Source organism: Oreochromis aureus, linkage group 15 (genome assembly GCF_013358895.1).
Source record: "Oreochromis aureus strain Israel breed Guangdong linkage group 15, ZZ_aureus, whole genome shotgun sequence".
Classification (NCBI taxonomy): domain Eukaryota; kingdom Metazoa; phylum Chordata; class Actinopteri; order Cichliformes; family Cichlidae; genus Oreochromis; species Oreochromis aureus.
Window position 1 is genome coordinate 17,424,633 of NC_052956.1, and position 15,641 is coordinate 17,440,273.

General features: G+C 39.1%; 2 protein-coding genes across 2 annotated transcripts in view; one reads left to right on the top strand and one right to left on the bottom strand.

Annotated features, from left to right (window-relative positions):
• The window catches only part of LOC116311661 (nesprin-2-like), an 87,274-nt gene extending 76,322 nt beyond the window's left edge, over nucleotides 1–10,952 (bottom strand). The window contains exons 1-24 of the mRNA XM_039598719.1: nucleotides 10,799–10,952; nucleotides 10,641–10,696; nucleotides 10,436–10,552; nucleotides 7,567–7,628; nucleotides 6,280–6,375; nucleotides 6,084–6,161; nucleotides 5,899–5,991; nucleotides 5,489–5,685; nucleotides 5,092–5,291; nucleotides 4,741–4,841; nucleotides 4,494–4,583; nucleotides 4,182–4,295; nucleotides 3,962–4,099; nucleotides 3,326–3,490; nucleotides 3,069–3,181; nucleotides 2,744–2,912; nucleotides 2,424–2,520; nucleotides 2,119–2,315; nucleotides 1,811–1,963; nucleotides 1,550–1,687; nucleotides 1,346–1,447; nucleotides 1,083–1,250; nucleotides 814–972; nucleotides 7–729 (exon numbers count right to left, since the gene is read on the bottom strand). Of these exons, the coding sequence (XP_039454653.1) occupies nucleotides 7–729; nucleotides 814–972; nucleotides 1,083–1,250; nucleotides 1,346–1,447; nucleotides 1,550–1,687; nucleotides 1,811–1,963; nucleotides 2,119–2,315; nucleotides 2,424–2,520; nucleotides 2,744–2,912; nucleotides 3,069–3,181; nucleotides 3,326–3,490; nucleotides 3,962–4,099; nucleotides 4,182–4,295; nucleotides 4,494–4,583; nucleotides 4,741–4,841; nucleotides 5,092–5,291; nucleotides 5,489–5,685; nucleotides 5,899–5,991; nucleotides 6,084–6,161; nucleotides 6,280–6,375; nucleotides 7,567–7,628; nucleotides 10,436–10,511 (3,429 nt within the window). The 5' untranslated portion in view covers nucleotides 10,512–10,552; nucleotides 10,641–10,696; nucleotides 10,799–10,952. The remainder of the gene's footprint in view (nucleotides 1–6; nucleotides 730–813; nucleotides 973–1,082; nucleotides 1,251–1,345; nucleotides 1,448–1,549; nucleotides 1,688–1,810; nucleotides 1,964–2,118; nucleotides 2,316–2,423; nucleotides 2,521–2,743; nucleotides 2,913–3,068; nucleotides 3,182–3,325; nucleotides 3,491–3,961; nucleotides 4,100–4,181; nucleotides 4,296–4,493; nucleotides 4,584–4,740; nucleotides 4,842–5,091; nucleotides 5,292–5,488; nucleotides 5,686–5,898; nucleotides 5,992–6,083; nucleotides 6,162–6,279; nucleotides 6,376–7,566; nucleotides 7,629–10,435; nucleotides 10,553–10,640; nucleotides 10,697–10,798) is intronic.
• A 1,508-nt stretch (nucleotides 10,953–12,460) lies between these two features.
• atp5mj (ATP synthase membrane subunit j) lies at nucleotides 12,461–14,714 on the top strand. The gene is made up of 4 exons (XM_031728199.2): nucleotides 12,461–12,613; nucleotides 13,367–13,490; nucleotides 13,761–13,784; nucleotides 14,578–14,714. The coding sequence occupies exons 2-4, from the start codon at nucleotides 13,367–13,369 to the stop codon at nucleotides 14,589–14,591; spliced, it is 162 nt and encodes a 53-aa protein (XP_031584059.1). The 5' UTR covers nucleotides 12,461–12,613; the 3' UTR covers nucleotides 14,592–14,714.
• Nucleotides 14,715–15,641: the final 927 nt, after the last annotated feature.

Sequence of the window (15,641 nt, forward strand, 5' to 3'; positions counted from 1 at the left end):
CCGTACCTGTTTCTTCTTGGCTTCCGACTCCGAAATCTCTTTGCCACCAAATAACTTCATCGCTTGCTGGATGCGTCCTTGCAGACGAAACCGGGCCTTCTCCAGCCTGCTCCTCGCCATTGACTGGGCTCTTGAATGGACTTCACTGTGGACCATAACTGGTGGCTGTGGAGGTTTACTGCTCTGTAGAGAGCTAGGTCCTGTGTTCTTGTGCTTGGTTTGAAACTGTAAAGGTGAACTTCCTCCATATTTAGCAGGAACTGGACCCTCTGAACACTTTCCCTTGATAGGAGTTTGAGTCGTAGCAGGTAGTGGCTGATCATTTTCACTGAAACTTGAAGCTAGGGCATGTGATTTAGAAAATGACTGGGGCTGGATCAAAAGCTCAGATTCAGCTTCTTTTGCAGATTGAAGAAAAGGAGATTGAATATGTGTTACAGGTGGGTAACTGGTGACTATTTTGGGTGTAATAATATCTTTTTCATCATGTAATTTTCCCTGGAGATCTCTTGTCCTTTGTTGAGGAGTGGAAGCTGAAAGCTGATTTGAGTGCTGAGATTGGAGCATGATGTTCCCAATGTTCTCTACATGTTTGCTTCTGGCCACAACTAATAACCCAATCTCTGGCTGTTTCTTTGTCTGAAAGATTGTTTCAACGGCTGGTTGATTCTTAGGAAATTCACCAACTTCCTGCTTATACCCAAGAGAACTAAACATCCCCAGAATGTCCTAAAAAATGCAAAGCATACAAATGAATAAAAGGGACTATTATGGGACCGAAACAAAGTTATTACATCTATTGTTTTACTTTACCTGGCAGTGGGAGACTGCTTCTGTGACCCTGTCCTTCAAGCTAGAGGTGCTGAGGTGCTGCAGAGGAGAGGTTTTCTGTAGTATTGCAACAAGGCCCTGAAGATCCTGTTCCTCAGTTTTAACCTGGTTTGCCAGCTGGAAGCCTCGAGAGATTAGCCCCTGGAAGTGTTAAAGCTTGTATTGAATTTAACAGCTTCATATATGCTTTATATTTTCCCTCTCTGATAAAACGGCTAATTAGAAACAACATGAAGCTTTGGTTTGCTGACTTTTGCTGTAGGCTCCATTGTAGGGTGTCCTCTGTGACTTTTTTCCTTTAGGTGATTGTAACAGTCCATCGCATCAGTGCTCCAACGATCCAGCTCAGCCAGACCACCTTCCAGCCTGGATGCAGCCTGCTGCAGCTCCCCACAGGCCCCCTCTGCTTCAACAACCATCTACAGTACAAATAAACACAGTCAGATTTAATAGTCTGATTTAATATTCTAGGAATATCAAAGAGAATTTCCCTGCATCTCAGTGAGCATCCTACCTGTGGGAGAGTTTTCTGGATTTTTTCAATGTAGCTTGTTTGAAAGTCGGGAGAAGAGCTAAGAGATGACACGTTCACTTCTGCCATCTTTTTACTCAGTAACTGAAATTTTAAAAAGTATGAGACAGTAGCTCAGATAACAAAAAGATTTGTTTGTTTATTTAATATTTACTGATCAATTCAGCCTTTTGAAATTTTACTAACCTGTAATTTCTGTCTGATAGCCTTTAGTGGCACTGAGGCCACCTCAAGGGGCTGTCTGAGGAGCAGGCTGGCCTCCTGGGTCACTGAATGCACCATTTGAGGACATGATGCACCAGTACAGGGCTCTGATGATACCTCCTAAAAGGCAAAATCTTTACTGATGCATGCTCCTTTATTTTTAATGTCTCTTTATGTCAAATACAAAATAAAAGACAAAAAAACTGAACTTGCATAAAATATTGATAATAGATGAATACTTACAAACATAGCCTTCTTCATGTATTCAGCCCACTGAATGTTGACTTTCCTCAACTGTTCGACCAGACTGAGACTGATTGACGTTTCCGTCACTTCTATGAGATAGTTCCCTGCCTCATTTAAGTGAGCTTGACGTGAAGTCCACTCACTAATATCCTACAGTATCCAAGTATTTTAAAAAGCAAAGAAAAACCAGCAACAATGAGGATATTTTGAAATGATTTTTTAAATGATGATGATAGGAGGAGAAAGGAGAAAGGAGATTTTTAAGTTACACAACAGTTACTACAGGACAAACAGGGTAAAGTTACCTGTGATGCAGCTGGGGACTGAATTCGTTTCTCCTGCTCCAGCCACGCCTGTAGAGAAGCAAGGTTTTTGTTGTACGTCTCCCATGCACACAAAACTCTCTCCATGGTACCCCTAGTAGCAGTCACAGCCTGTTTGACCATTTCAACTTCACTCTCTGCTTCCTTCACCTGACGAGTAACAAGCTGGAAATTTTCACCTGGAGTGTGAAAAGTGTGTGAAAGTCAAATCTTGTCTTAAAAAAACTAATTACATGATTATATTTCTATTGAGTTCATGACAATATGATTTTATGTTTACTCCATACTTAGCGCTGCTTTGCTGGTATAAACATTCGCCTTCTCCTTCAGGGTGTGCAGAGCGCTTGTCAGAGTGAAAAGCAGGTCTTGATGCTCAATTGTTTCCTAGAAAACAAATCATAGAAAATAATCAGTTTTTTCCTGTTCTTTTTGTCTTTCAGGAAGAATTTGATCCCAAATGACTCACTGGATGGACTGGTAGCTTATTTATATTGTAAGGGCCTGACCTTGAAGTAACATGTAATAGAATATATGCCATCCACTGTTAGTCATCATTGGAATTAGTAATACAAGCCTTTACATATTACTCTCTCAGATATACACTCACATGCCAGTCCTGCAGAAGAACATATATGGTCTCCTGAGACCTGTAGGGTGCTTTCCAGGACTGGACCTTGGCACCGATCTTGCTCAGGAGGTCCAGGATGCTGTGGCGGGACTCTTGGTATTCCAACTTGATCCCTCGATACTTGGTTGAGACCCGAATGCTGGTTAAACTGTTTGAAAATTAAGGTGCAAACAAACTGCTATCTTTTTTTTTTTCCAAACACAAGACTTGGAGATTTGTGCCTTTAAAAATGCATATAGTGATAAAAAAAAAAAAATCATAATACATTCAGTAATTATAGGATTTTAACAATTGGGTCACATACCGTTTTCTTATCTCATCAAACTTTTCAAGGGGGACCACTATGTTCCCTGAGTCGTCCATGTTTTGATAAGTCTCAAGAATATTGACATAATGGCCCATTTCTTTATTTATATTCTGAAAAGTGAAAAAACACAGCAAACAAGATTCTTAATCTTTAATCTAAATAATGTTGCTCTTCAGAGTTTCAGGACACTGTTATCAAGTTTTGTCACAAGATCACATTTTCTTTCTTTGTATGTAGCTTCAAAATAAATGAACCTTTAGGCTATCCTGCTGAGCTCTTGCTTCTTTAGCGGCATCTGAATGGTCTTTCACTTTCCCTGCGTCGTCTGCAAGCCCTGCCTCTGCACGCTGCAGCCATGCAACAACAGAGTCCAGAGGAGGAGGAAGACTCAGGTCCAAGTCTGCTTTACACCTCTGCAGCTGCAGAATGACACACATATACAAACAACTTGATATGAGCCATCTGCTTCACTAAAATGAGCAGTTTTCTATACTTTCCATAAATATTAAAATAATGTGGCATTATTGGCATTATTGTTACGTGACTCTTAACTGTTCCTGTTAATACTACAGTGTAAAATCGCTGACAGTTGTTGTTTGATGGAAAGAGATGTTATACCATGAGTGAGTTCATGTGCAGGGTTATTGACCCTGTGAAGCACAATGTAGTACAGCAAAACTGTTCAATAAAAAGCCCCTTTCTGCTTGGGGTAGAATAACATGCTCAACCTCTGTGTGGAGGTGTGTTGTAAAGATTCCTCAGCTCACCACAATAATTAAAATAATGTCCCCACAAATGTCCCCAACAGCGTAACAAAAAAATACCAAGGTTAATAACTAAAACCCTGAACGTGACCTTGCTGCTTATTATGCAAAAATACATTTCCTGACCTCTTCCTCCAGTTGATCCCACGCTGTCCTAAGAAAACACTGCTGCTGACTCAGCTCAGGGCGGCGTCTTAGGGCAGCCAGGAGGGTCATCACTGGTCTCCGTTGCTCAGTGAAGGAGCCAGCGAGGCTCTGAAGCACCTGATAAATCAAACGTGATAACTCTTTAACCTTACAACCTACACACGCTGAACATGTAATTTAATCCTTAATACTGCATTACCTGATATTTTTCAGCATAACTTGAGTTCTCTGCAGCCTTCCATGAATCTGACAGTTCCTGATAGGCTTGTTCCAGCCAGCGTGTCACTTGCTGTGCTCGTTCACTTGGAGAAACCTAAATTTTCATAACCAAAGCTGTCAGTAACGACCATTCCAGTGTTAGATAAAGTGTGTTAGGGCCACGCGATCAAGCAGTTCATGCCATTACAAGAGAGTTAGACAGTTATGAACCTTAATAAGTACCATTAATTAATAGAGAAAAGAAAGACCTCCATAACAAAAGTGACAGAGTGATAAAGGATTCATTGTGTACCTCGTGTACTGGTGAGACAGCAATTGCTGGAGTAAAGTGTGCAGGCAGAGTCTCAGGTGAGCAAAAGGAGGGCTGGGCCAAAGGAAACAGCTATAGCACCACCACCAGATCAAACCATGAAAAACCGTATTGAAAGGAGGAGGACAGAAAGATGGTTGACCACCCTTACATTCATGAAGGTTCTTGTAGAAGACCAAAAGACAGCAGGATGTGCTGAAAAAATGTGAAATGTGATCTCATCGCTAACCTGGAGGTGGTCATCAGGTGCTGGCATGTCACTGGAGTATTGCAGAAACTGGGCAACATAGGTCATGATAGACTTTTCATCAGGACTGCTAACATCAACATCTGAGGTGAAAGGCAATGAGAAAAATTTGATTTAAAATTCTCTCATTAGTTTGCTTTTGTTTTCTTCTTTTTGTATAATACTCAAGTTTTCAGGTTTGCCTATTAGAGAATCAAAGCTTAGTTTGGGGGGGAGTGTTTTTTTAAATCAATCTAAACCTTTTGGAGTCATTCCTAGGAAAAGGTCATCTTATTATCCAGAGTTACAACAAATATCACTGTAAAACGCCCCCTAACATTTTATCAGTCTCACCCTGAGGTTCCAGCAGGCGGGGTATATGCAGCTCTTGCTCAGCAAGGTGAAATGCTTCTTCCAGGTTCTCCTGGTTGCTTCTGGATTGGACCAGTGAGAGATCAACCAACTGAGGCCTGAGAGAAGACAGGATGGCCAGGAAGACCTCTCCACTTCTCCAGCTTGACTTAAAGTCCTTCACATTAACAGAGCAATGAACTCTAGAAAGAGGAAGACAAGGTCCACAACCTTTAGATGACTAACGCATTGATCACTTAGATGGGTCGCACTGAGAAGATTAAAAAATGACAAAAAAAAATATTACTAATCATTGAAAACTCAAGATACCGGTGTAAAAATGGTTACAGCATAAACATTGTAAATATTAAAATTTATACAATGTAAAAAAAAACCTCACTTTTTGCATTGGTCCCTGACCCACATGAGCAGGGCCTTCTTGGCAGATACACGGAAACGTCTGTGGAGCGGCGATGTCCGACCTGCGGGGACTGGACTAGCTGGAACAGGGCTGCTGGACCAAGAGTCCAGGCTGGAGAGAGAGTCGAGGGAGGAATGACGCGAGCTGAAGGAGAGCGCACTGGCCAGCTCCTCAATCTAAAACAAACAGAGATGGTAAACATATTGTGCATTAACTGATCAATACCTTCATAAAGTTAAACTTAGAATCAGTGCAAGGATTTTTAAACAACTGTGATAAATCTTAACATGTTTTTTTTCTTTTTTTTTATAATTGTTAATTTTTTTACACAGTACGTCAGAATGTCCTGCCATTAGTATCTGAGTAATGCTTCATTCCACTGTACTCACATGACAGTGGAGTATGACGGTCCATACAAGGCCTAGGATGATGGATGGCCGCCCATCTATGATATCTGGGATGTTAATGTTCACCAGTTTGACCTGAAGTACACCGAACAACAGCGGCAAAAGCATTAAACAAACTACAGACACACATATATTATATGGTAATGTTTTTCAGTGTGCAAACGTACATTTTTTTTCTTGAGAAATTTTAATGCAGTCTCAATATTGGCCCTCTGCTGGAAAACCCCACGACCTTTTTGTCTTTTCTATAAAGACAGTGGCAGACAGTTCTCAGTATCAGTTATGACATTTTATCTTCCCAATAGTTGTCTTCACATAAGGAGAAAATTAGAATTTATTCATTTCACTGATGTTAAAACTCACCATCATCTGGCCACTCATCACCTCCAGCAGGTCGAGCAGCTTTGACCCATCTCTGAGATCAGAAAATAGGTCTGACACAAATGAGGGCGGGCTTCCCTGTAGCAATGCACAAAATATAGTTTTACTGATTTTATCTCCACAATATAGCAAAGTAAACAAGCAGGTGTGTTTGTGTAAAAGCTATTTCCAGTTTTTAGAAACACAGAAATACGCAGTGAGTTTAAGCTGACAGTGACAAATAAAGTGGTATTACGTATATTATTTTATATATTTTTGCAATTATAATAAAATCTTTGATCTAAACAACTCTTGGTCACACTGGGTGTTAAACTGAATGATAATTATAGAAAACAGAAATTTTTTAGTGCTTCCATGTGTCAAAGAAGCTGATGAAAATATAATTTCTGACCTTAACTGACATCAAGTGTGACAGGAAGCACAAAGGTTAATAGAAGTTGGGCAAAGTCCAAAGTGTGTATGCCACTTTTAATTGGACAGTAACTTGAACATTTAAATGCTACACACAAAATATGCAGCACGAGCCAAGCTGATCCACATTTTAATGTTTTGAAGCTGCAAAGTGTTTATTTAAAAGCATTTTCTTGCTCACAGTGGCAAACACTGACCTCTACGTATAAAGGAAGTACCTCGGGTTTGTTAGTTTTGATTTCGGCTTGGAGCACAGTCATATGGACATGAGCTGCCTCGGTTCATATTACATGTTGTTCAGCTCTACTGAGCACTATTTTTACCTCAGACTGGTGTCAGCAGCTCAAGGTCTCTTTCCCATGAGATCCATGAGCTGCTTCCCTGCTCTCACCAGTGAGTCAGCATGTTACACTCTCCAGCTAACATGCAGCTAACCTTTCAACCACAGCATGACGTCATGTTAATCTGTATTGCTGATGAAGCATCTGCAACATTTACTTTTTGACTGTTTATGTCGCAAAAAAAAGTGCATTGACGACAAGCAAAGCAATTTGCTGTTTTCTTTGTACATATATTATGCAGATGGCATGCCTAGAAGTATATATACCATTTTCACCAATTTCCCAACTACTATAGTCTTTAAACATCCATATTACCAACCAAATTGTTAATAAAGCACCAGGAATTACTTTAAAAGCAAGGATTTGTCAGTTATTTGGCACTACCTCAAGCATGAAACATCTAAAATTTGAATTTATAGCTGCATAGTCTACCTGCAGTTTGCCATTCCCTTTGCCAAACAAATAAATATAGTTAAATTCATTGTGCAGCTTACACAGATATAACATCTTAACATACCTTAGCAAGCTGAGCATTTATCCAGTTGGTGAATGTCCTTTTTTGAATCTGTTCATGCTCCACTGTTAGGGAAACATAGATAGAAATTGTTGATAGAATCTATAGATTTCTTTGATGATAACAGTACTTAAGTATTAGTCACTAAAAAGAGATACTGTTATGCTATAGAGGAATGAAAACACAGTCAAGCTGGCTTCACTCAAACGCAGCAAAAGTCTCAAAAGTGTCTAGTTCTGTTCTTGTCTCTAGGTCTGTGTGAACCATCAGTTTTAACTCCTAATGCACTAAATGCACAATATCAACAAATACATTGCAGTGTATTCCCCAAAGCACCATTATTATTATTCCTTTACTGTCCATATCTGGATCGTGCTGATGTAATGTCCATAACAAAGCTGCAGTTTATAACTGCAAAGGGACCTTTGTTGTGAGTTATAATCACGAGGAGGTCATAAACTACTCACCGACATCAGAAAAAGAGAACAAATTTTGACCCTCCATTCTTATAATGAATAATTAACAAACCCATGAAAAATGTTTTTAGGTGTCCACAACATAAAGCTTCTGCCTTGGCCACCGGATAATCCTGGTGTCAAAGGCTTCTTCTTTAAGCTAAAGACATGCTAAATGCTAGGATCTCCCTAACAGATGGGACAGCTTCCAAGACAGTCACAGTCATAGATACTGGGGCATGCGCACACACACACACGCAGAGCAAATAAACACACAGGCACATTCACGGTAACAACAAATGCCCAGACTGACACATGCACGCACACAGAGAGTGAGATAATTTGGATCAAATGATGCTTGAGGCGCACAAGAACACATCCTAAACTCCCACTGCCAAACCTTTGCACTTTTTACTGTACATAACATCAGAAAATGATGGAAAGCATGAAAATATCAGGGAGTAGTTGCCGGTTTCCATCATAAGTCTAACCACAATAAGTTACATAACGGTCAACAAGACCCAAAAGCAAGCTGTTGACAGTAGTCTTTAAGATATATAAGAACTTGATATTTTGTCTGACAGAAACAGCAAAGCCCACAGACACTTGTTTTGGACTCATTTCCTAGTATCAATTTTGACCAAGAATCTGAGCAACTAATGCTTCTGTTTGTTTAAGAGCTTGCCAAAACAGGCCACTCCTGAACATTTGAAACACTGAACTCCACCCACCTCACCTGGCATTCGCGGCATAAAGGCGTCACCACATTAACGCCTGAAGCCCTCATTGGATTTTTTTTCCTTTTTTAAATCCCTGAATTTAGTTGTTTACAGCTCTGGAACTCTAAGGCCTAAATGAACCACCTTGGACTCTACAGAAAGCGAAACTTGGGAGAATTTTAAAATGCAGTAATTCCCCTGTATGTAATTTTCTTATCACAAGACAACGGTGAGGTTTTCACTTTCACCAAATCAAAACTTCCTGTTCTCAGTTCATTTTTGAGTGAGCATTAGTTAAATATGCTTTTCCAGGTCAAATCATAGTGATTGAGGCAAATGTTTACAAGTAATCACAAAAAATGCATGACTAAAATTTGTTTCAGTTATTACTTTTCTTAGTTGTTTGACCTTTACTCTGCAGAAAGATGTATGTTTGATACTAGAAAGCAGCTTTCATATTTTTAATCACCCTGAGTCTGAGTTTAAGGCGTGGGCATACGAGCAGCACTGATTACGTCACAACTAATCTGGTCTAATATGCGGTTTACACATGTAGAAACTTGAGGTTTCCATTGCACATACATAGAAAATGGGAGAAATCTTGTATCCAGTAGTTAAACTTCTAATCTGAAAACAATACTTGCTTATTTATAGATGTTGGCTTTGGATTGGTTTAATGAATGGAGTCATATTAGTTTTTTCTTCAACTGAGACACAATTACAAAACTCTAAGCAATCCTGATGTAGACCCTGATGAAGAGTCTTGTTTTTCAATTGTTGCCAGTCTACTCATAGAATAACTTTAACTATCATTTTACTTGAAAACAGAACTGTTTTCTGCAGTTCTGCCCCTTGTGAGATCAGCTATCAAGGCCATGCAACCTTTGGTAAATGATGTGTAAGATTTTGGTGATATTTTTAGTATAAATGATGTGTGACTCTATGATTTACTATTTGCCATGATGCTCACATACTGCCTATATGCGTGTTTTGGTACATAGCTGATATCAAATATTCCTAGATGCAAATAAATGGAGACAAAACAGATTAAAAAAAAAGCATAGTGTTTCTTCTTTTTTAAAACAGGCATAAGTCACATACACATAATTTATTTGGGAAATTAAAACAGAGTCAGTAATAATTGGAGCTCTCTTGATAAAAGATGAAGTTTAATGCAGATTTGATGGTGTGAATGAAATGAAGCCGAGCAGATAGATAGCTTTTATTGAAAGGTTATTTGTCATGAATCTTCAAAGTAAAAGACTAAGACGCAACAAAGTGCCAAACCCTCTTTTTAACTGCACATTATCTGCTGAACTGGGTTAGTGAAAGTGCTGTGGTCTGTGTGTGTTTTATTATACAGCTTTAAAAAAATACGCCCACACTAGAAAAACGTGAGCACAACATTAAACACTTTCTAAGCACCATTCAGTCTTCGAGCTGGAGTTTTGCTTTTCACACTTTCACTTTCATTACACTTCCAGTTCTGTAGTTTAGAACTGGAATGCTAACTTCATAAGTAACTGTGATGGAAAATAAAGTGAAGCAGAATTTTTTTATCTATGCAAGTTTGTAATGTTTCTCCAAAATTATTGGTCTTTAATGAGTAGCTGATCCCAGAGAGTTGCTCACCACCACAGTGACTCCCTGCCACAGCACATCACATGTCACAACATCTAAGTGCAAAAATAGCCTGACCTTGGAGGAGCATGTGCACGTTGTCGATGTCCAGTGGAATCCCTCCATCGCCTTCTTCTGCTTCACCTGAAGCCATGCAGTCTCCACAGTAGAGCCCAGAATTGACTTCAGGAAAGTCTAGGAGAAAAATATTAGTAAATCATCTGCTCGGGGAGAAGACATTTTTCATTTTTCTACTCACTGGTTAGTCATGTTAGGAACACACCTATCCACACCCTTGCATTTCTGCAGGCAGACAGGCTCAGGCACACACTCTCTGAGCTGAAAAAAGTAAAAACTCTGGCGTCCATAATGAGCTACCAACACATTGCCATAGTGTGGACATACAAAAATAGATGACCTGGTCACAAATCTTTAACATACCTGTAAGCAGGGCTGTAGTCACTGCAGACAGCTACAGCAGGGCATGGCAGTGAAGAACCCAGATGAGAGTTAAGAGTGTACAATAAATCTCCTGGGCTGTGTCCTTTGAATATGGCAAAACAGTGTTGAGTGTCTTCAAATAGGATATGGCCTTTAGTGCTCATAAATGAAACAAGGTGCTCTGCTTGTTGGTGGGAGAGAACAGCAAAGAGCGGAAAGTCCCGCCCTCTCTGGCTGCATAAGCAAATCATTTACACAGAGTCTCAGACAAACCCAGCAGCCTTTGGCTACAAAACAATCGAACACTGTAAAACCGTAGAGTGAGCTTCTTTAGTGTTCAGCTCTTGTTATTGAAGCAAATCATTTTATTTCAGTAATCAAAAGTGCTTCTGCTTAAATATCTTTTTATAGGACAGCTGGGAATCACTAGGAAAGTAGTGTCATTCCAACAGTGAGCAGTGAATAATCTTTCTCATCAGGTTTCATATTGAGTGTAAAACACATGGATGACCGGGAGAAGCACAGTTACAAAATTTCTGACCTGAAAAGAATAATCACCATATCGTGAGCTAAAATGTCTCATTGCATGTTATTTACTTGTCTCACCTAAAGAGAAGGTAGGAGCTTTGAATGGGAGAACATGATACACAATGCCATTTTTACCCTTGAGAGAGGTGCCAGTGTTTTATTTGTTATTTCACTATGGTGAGCAGTGGAAAGTCTTTGTGCCTCGGCAGCTGCACCCTTACCTCAAATTCCCACCTGTTATGGCTGTGGCAGAAAAAGGTAATGTTTGAAAGCAGAGCAGGCTTTAAGGTTTATCCGCTATTCTTTAGCTAAACACAGACAAGGGACACTTTGAGAGTTAAAATTTAAAGTTAGGAAGTTACTCTTCCAGCTCAGTACGCTGACTTTTAACACTGATAAGTTACTGTCTACTTAAACGCATGGGTTGTCAAGAACTCAAACGCAAAGAAACAAGGCCAACTGTTAGCATTTGATCTTATCTTATCTTACAACATACTTCTGGCTTACTTAGCAATAAACAACTGATTATTTGAATATTCAATTCAATTCAGTTCAATTCCATTCCGTTTTATTTATACATCACAACAATAGTAGCCTCAAGGCACTTTATATTGTAAGGTAGACCCTACAATAATACATACAGAGAAAAACCCAACAATCATATGCTCCCCCATGAGCAAGTACTTTGGCGACAGTGGGAAGGAAAAACTCCTTTTTAACAGGAAGAAACCCACTGGCAGAACCAGGCTCAGGGAGGGGCGGCCATCTGCTGTGACCAGTTGGGGTGAGAGAAGGAAGACAGGATAAAAGGTGTGCTGTGGAAGAAAGCTAGAGATTAATAACAAGTATGATTCAGTGCAGAGAGGTCTAATTACACATAGTGAGTTAGAAAGGTGACTGAAGAGGAAATAGTGAATGCAAGAAACAGTCAATATGAGGCTAGGTTTGCAATTGCAATGCAAAAAGTACACTTTGCAGTCCATACCACTTATTTTAAATATTAAGTTAAATAATACTGTATTACTAGATATATATTATAGATATTTTACACATCACAATCTACCTGAATATCGATGCTGAACATGTCCAACCCCTTTATGATCACAGTTTGCCCATGTCACAAAGCTTAGTTCGTCTCAAACTGGTCCCTCCATTTGGTGGCACTACGGAGCAAAAACATACCGGAAGTACTACACCGTTGAAAGTAGAAGAAGCTTTCCCCCACGACTTTGACGTTTAGCAGCAGCGCTGTCTTGACCTTCCTTCTGCAGCGTGACAAACTAAAATGTAAGGGTGGATTTCATTTTTGTTCAGCAAAGTTACTTTAACGATAACATAACAACACTCAGTGCATCACGATAGGTATTTAAAATAAAGCTGCCGACTCTAACTGTGGACATATATGCTGCCTTTCCAGGTGTTTCTTGCTAGCTAGCGTCTTGCTAAGGCTAGTTGGCGTTCTTTGTAGTTCTACAGAAAAGATGCTAATCTGTCCATCACGGGCCGTTTTTTGAATGAAATAGTTAGCTTCTCGCGCTAAGCTGTTATTTATTTACGTGTAAACTTTCTCTTTTTTCTCGTATTAGCGACATGTCTGTATTCATTGTTACACGTAACTGGTAACTAAAAGTTTGCTAGCAGGCAGGTTGGTATCAGCAGGGACATTAACCTTAGCTAAGCATCATTAATAACGAGTGTCAACCTAACAAGTCAGTTTATCGGTAGTATTATAAAGTTTAGAGAACTGTGTATTTAACGCATCTTTTCATTATTGTGTCTTTTGTGGCAAAAGTCATCAGATAGATCTCCGTGTTGAGGGTCAAGGTGTCATCCTGCGTGAATGAATTTCTGATTAACTGGTTTCTAAGGGTTAGCTATAGTCGAAATTGGTGCTGACTGAATGTTAGTTTGGTGTTCATGCAGCTTCGGGTTAGATGTTCAGATTGTGCAGGGATTTTTTTTGTTTTGTTTTGTTTTTTGAGGATTTTAACAGAGGAGGTTACCTGTAATTTCATACTTTGCTGCTGCTTCCTCCTTCAGATGGCTGGACGTGCGTTTGCAAGCTGGTGGTCCCTGATGAGCCCTTACTATACTAAGGCATACCAAGAGATGTGGGTCGGTGTTGGCATCATGACATACCTGTACTACAAAGTTTCCTATGGGGGTGAGTTCAAAACTTCATTATTATTATTTATAACAGTATATTAGACGTTCATCTGCTAGAAGTGCAGATAAAATGTGACATGCAAACTTAAAATGACCCTTTGAACCTGTATTGTAATTTTTTTTAGTAAACAGACAGACTGCTATGTTAATGTTGTGGTCCTTTATTGAAAAACTGTTAGTAAAAAATCATTAAAGTATTACTGACAATCTAGATGGGTTGTTTCATTGTATTTGTTAAACAAATCGTTTTTGTTTTCTGTCATTTCAGGCAAGAAGAAGGCTGTGAAGGACAGTAAGTACTAACATATTTTACCAATACTATAATTCAAGTTCAAGAAATGTGACTCTAAGTGTGGTGACAGCGATACCAAATGGCCACTGAGCTTTGTAAGCACTGTGTGGCATTTATTTTTATTCAGTAATGCTTAACAAGAATATTAAATGTATTGGCCCATTTAATTGCCAGATTAGCTTGATATTTCCATCTTAAGACACATAATACAACATAAAATATACCATGACAATCATGAAAAATCTTTGTGACAAAGATGAGTTATTAAAATGAATATTCCCATTTACAGGCCACCATACATATATTTAAAATGAAGCTGTAAATTAGTTAATCTGGTTAGTTTGTGAAAAGCACACAATTATAGCTGTAACCAAGAACATCTGTACCATAAAGTGGTGCAAAAACACAGATTCAGAGACCTACTCAGAATGAGCTGTATATAAGAAAATGACTTAAAGTTGCTGTTGGTGACCACTGTCATATTTAGAATAGAGGGAATATTTGTGGATGTGTAAATGTAATGAAAGATTTTGACTTGATCTGAGATTGAGTGGTACAGCAATGAACATGATCTGTACTACTCCGGAAAAAGTCAAGTCAGTCTGTTAGATGGTGTGCTGTTGCATGTGTTTACCTCCAGATGTCACTGGCTGGTTACTTGGACAATCTTGTTATTTCTTGGTGATATTTATTGCTGCAATATATTGACTGTAATCTAGCTTTGCATTGTTGGACAGGATTTACTGACTGTTACTGATTAAACATTTTCCTCTCTTTATTTTTTTCCCCCCAGAGCCCGCCCATTGAGCTTTCCACCATGCAGACCAACCCTCCACCTGTTGTGAAATAATACCCCCCAATCCAGAGGCTCAGCTTCATATTAGAATTTTTGTTAATATGGAACAAATAAAGTTGTTTTCCTCAACTTTGGTTAATTTGTTGGCTTTTTCTCTCTCTCTCTCTCTTCTTTTTTCATAAAGCAACGCCACTAGATTTTCTTTTTCCTGTGGTGACTGTAGACACACAATGCCTAAAAAAATAAGATCGCATTTAAGACAAGGGTATATAAATGATCCTTAAGCTCTTCTCTGAACAAAACCATGAGAAGACTGAAGTGTCTGCACTGCTTTTAAATAAAAATGCCTCTTGATGATTACATTGGGGTCAATACATTCTTAAAAGTATACAAGCTGGACTAGTTTATTCACATTGTTGTTGATGCTTTGTAATACAAATATTGCGAGTCCACCAACTATATTGAGCTTGCATTGCTTTATGGTTAGACTCTAAATTCAAAATGAACTGTCACATCCCAATTTGGGTTTTCATTACTTAGTCAGGCCTGTACTGTTTTGGACAGTTGTATCCTTTTGCACTTTAGTGTTTCCTTTTGTTAGGCGGAGGGGAAAAGCTGGGAATAAGTGAGCTATTTATAGCCAGTGAATCACAGTTTGGGTTTGCATTTTAACTAACTGAATTGGGAATAAGTTGCAGCACTACCATATTTGGCGATGAGTGGGTGTTAAGAGTGGTCAGTCATTCTTGGAAACCAGGAATCTTGGTTTTTGATGTGCTGAGGTCACTTGATAAAGCTAATAACTTAGAATTGTATATCCAGCATTGGTTACATAATTCTTGTGAAGTCCACACTCATCTATTCAGCTGCACAGCATCATGACTGATGTGTTGACAAAAAATCAATAGGAAATAAATAGGTTTGTGTATACAGTTTGGTTCAGTGAACTGAATGAGTTGACTGGAGTTCTGCCTCGAGCCACAAATTAAGTGCTGTGTGAGGAAGTGTGGCGTCTATTTGGCTGGTGATGAAATTAATGCGTACAGGTGTTTAAAAAAAAT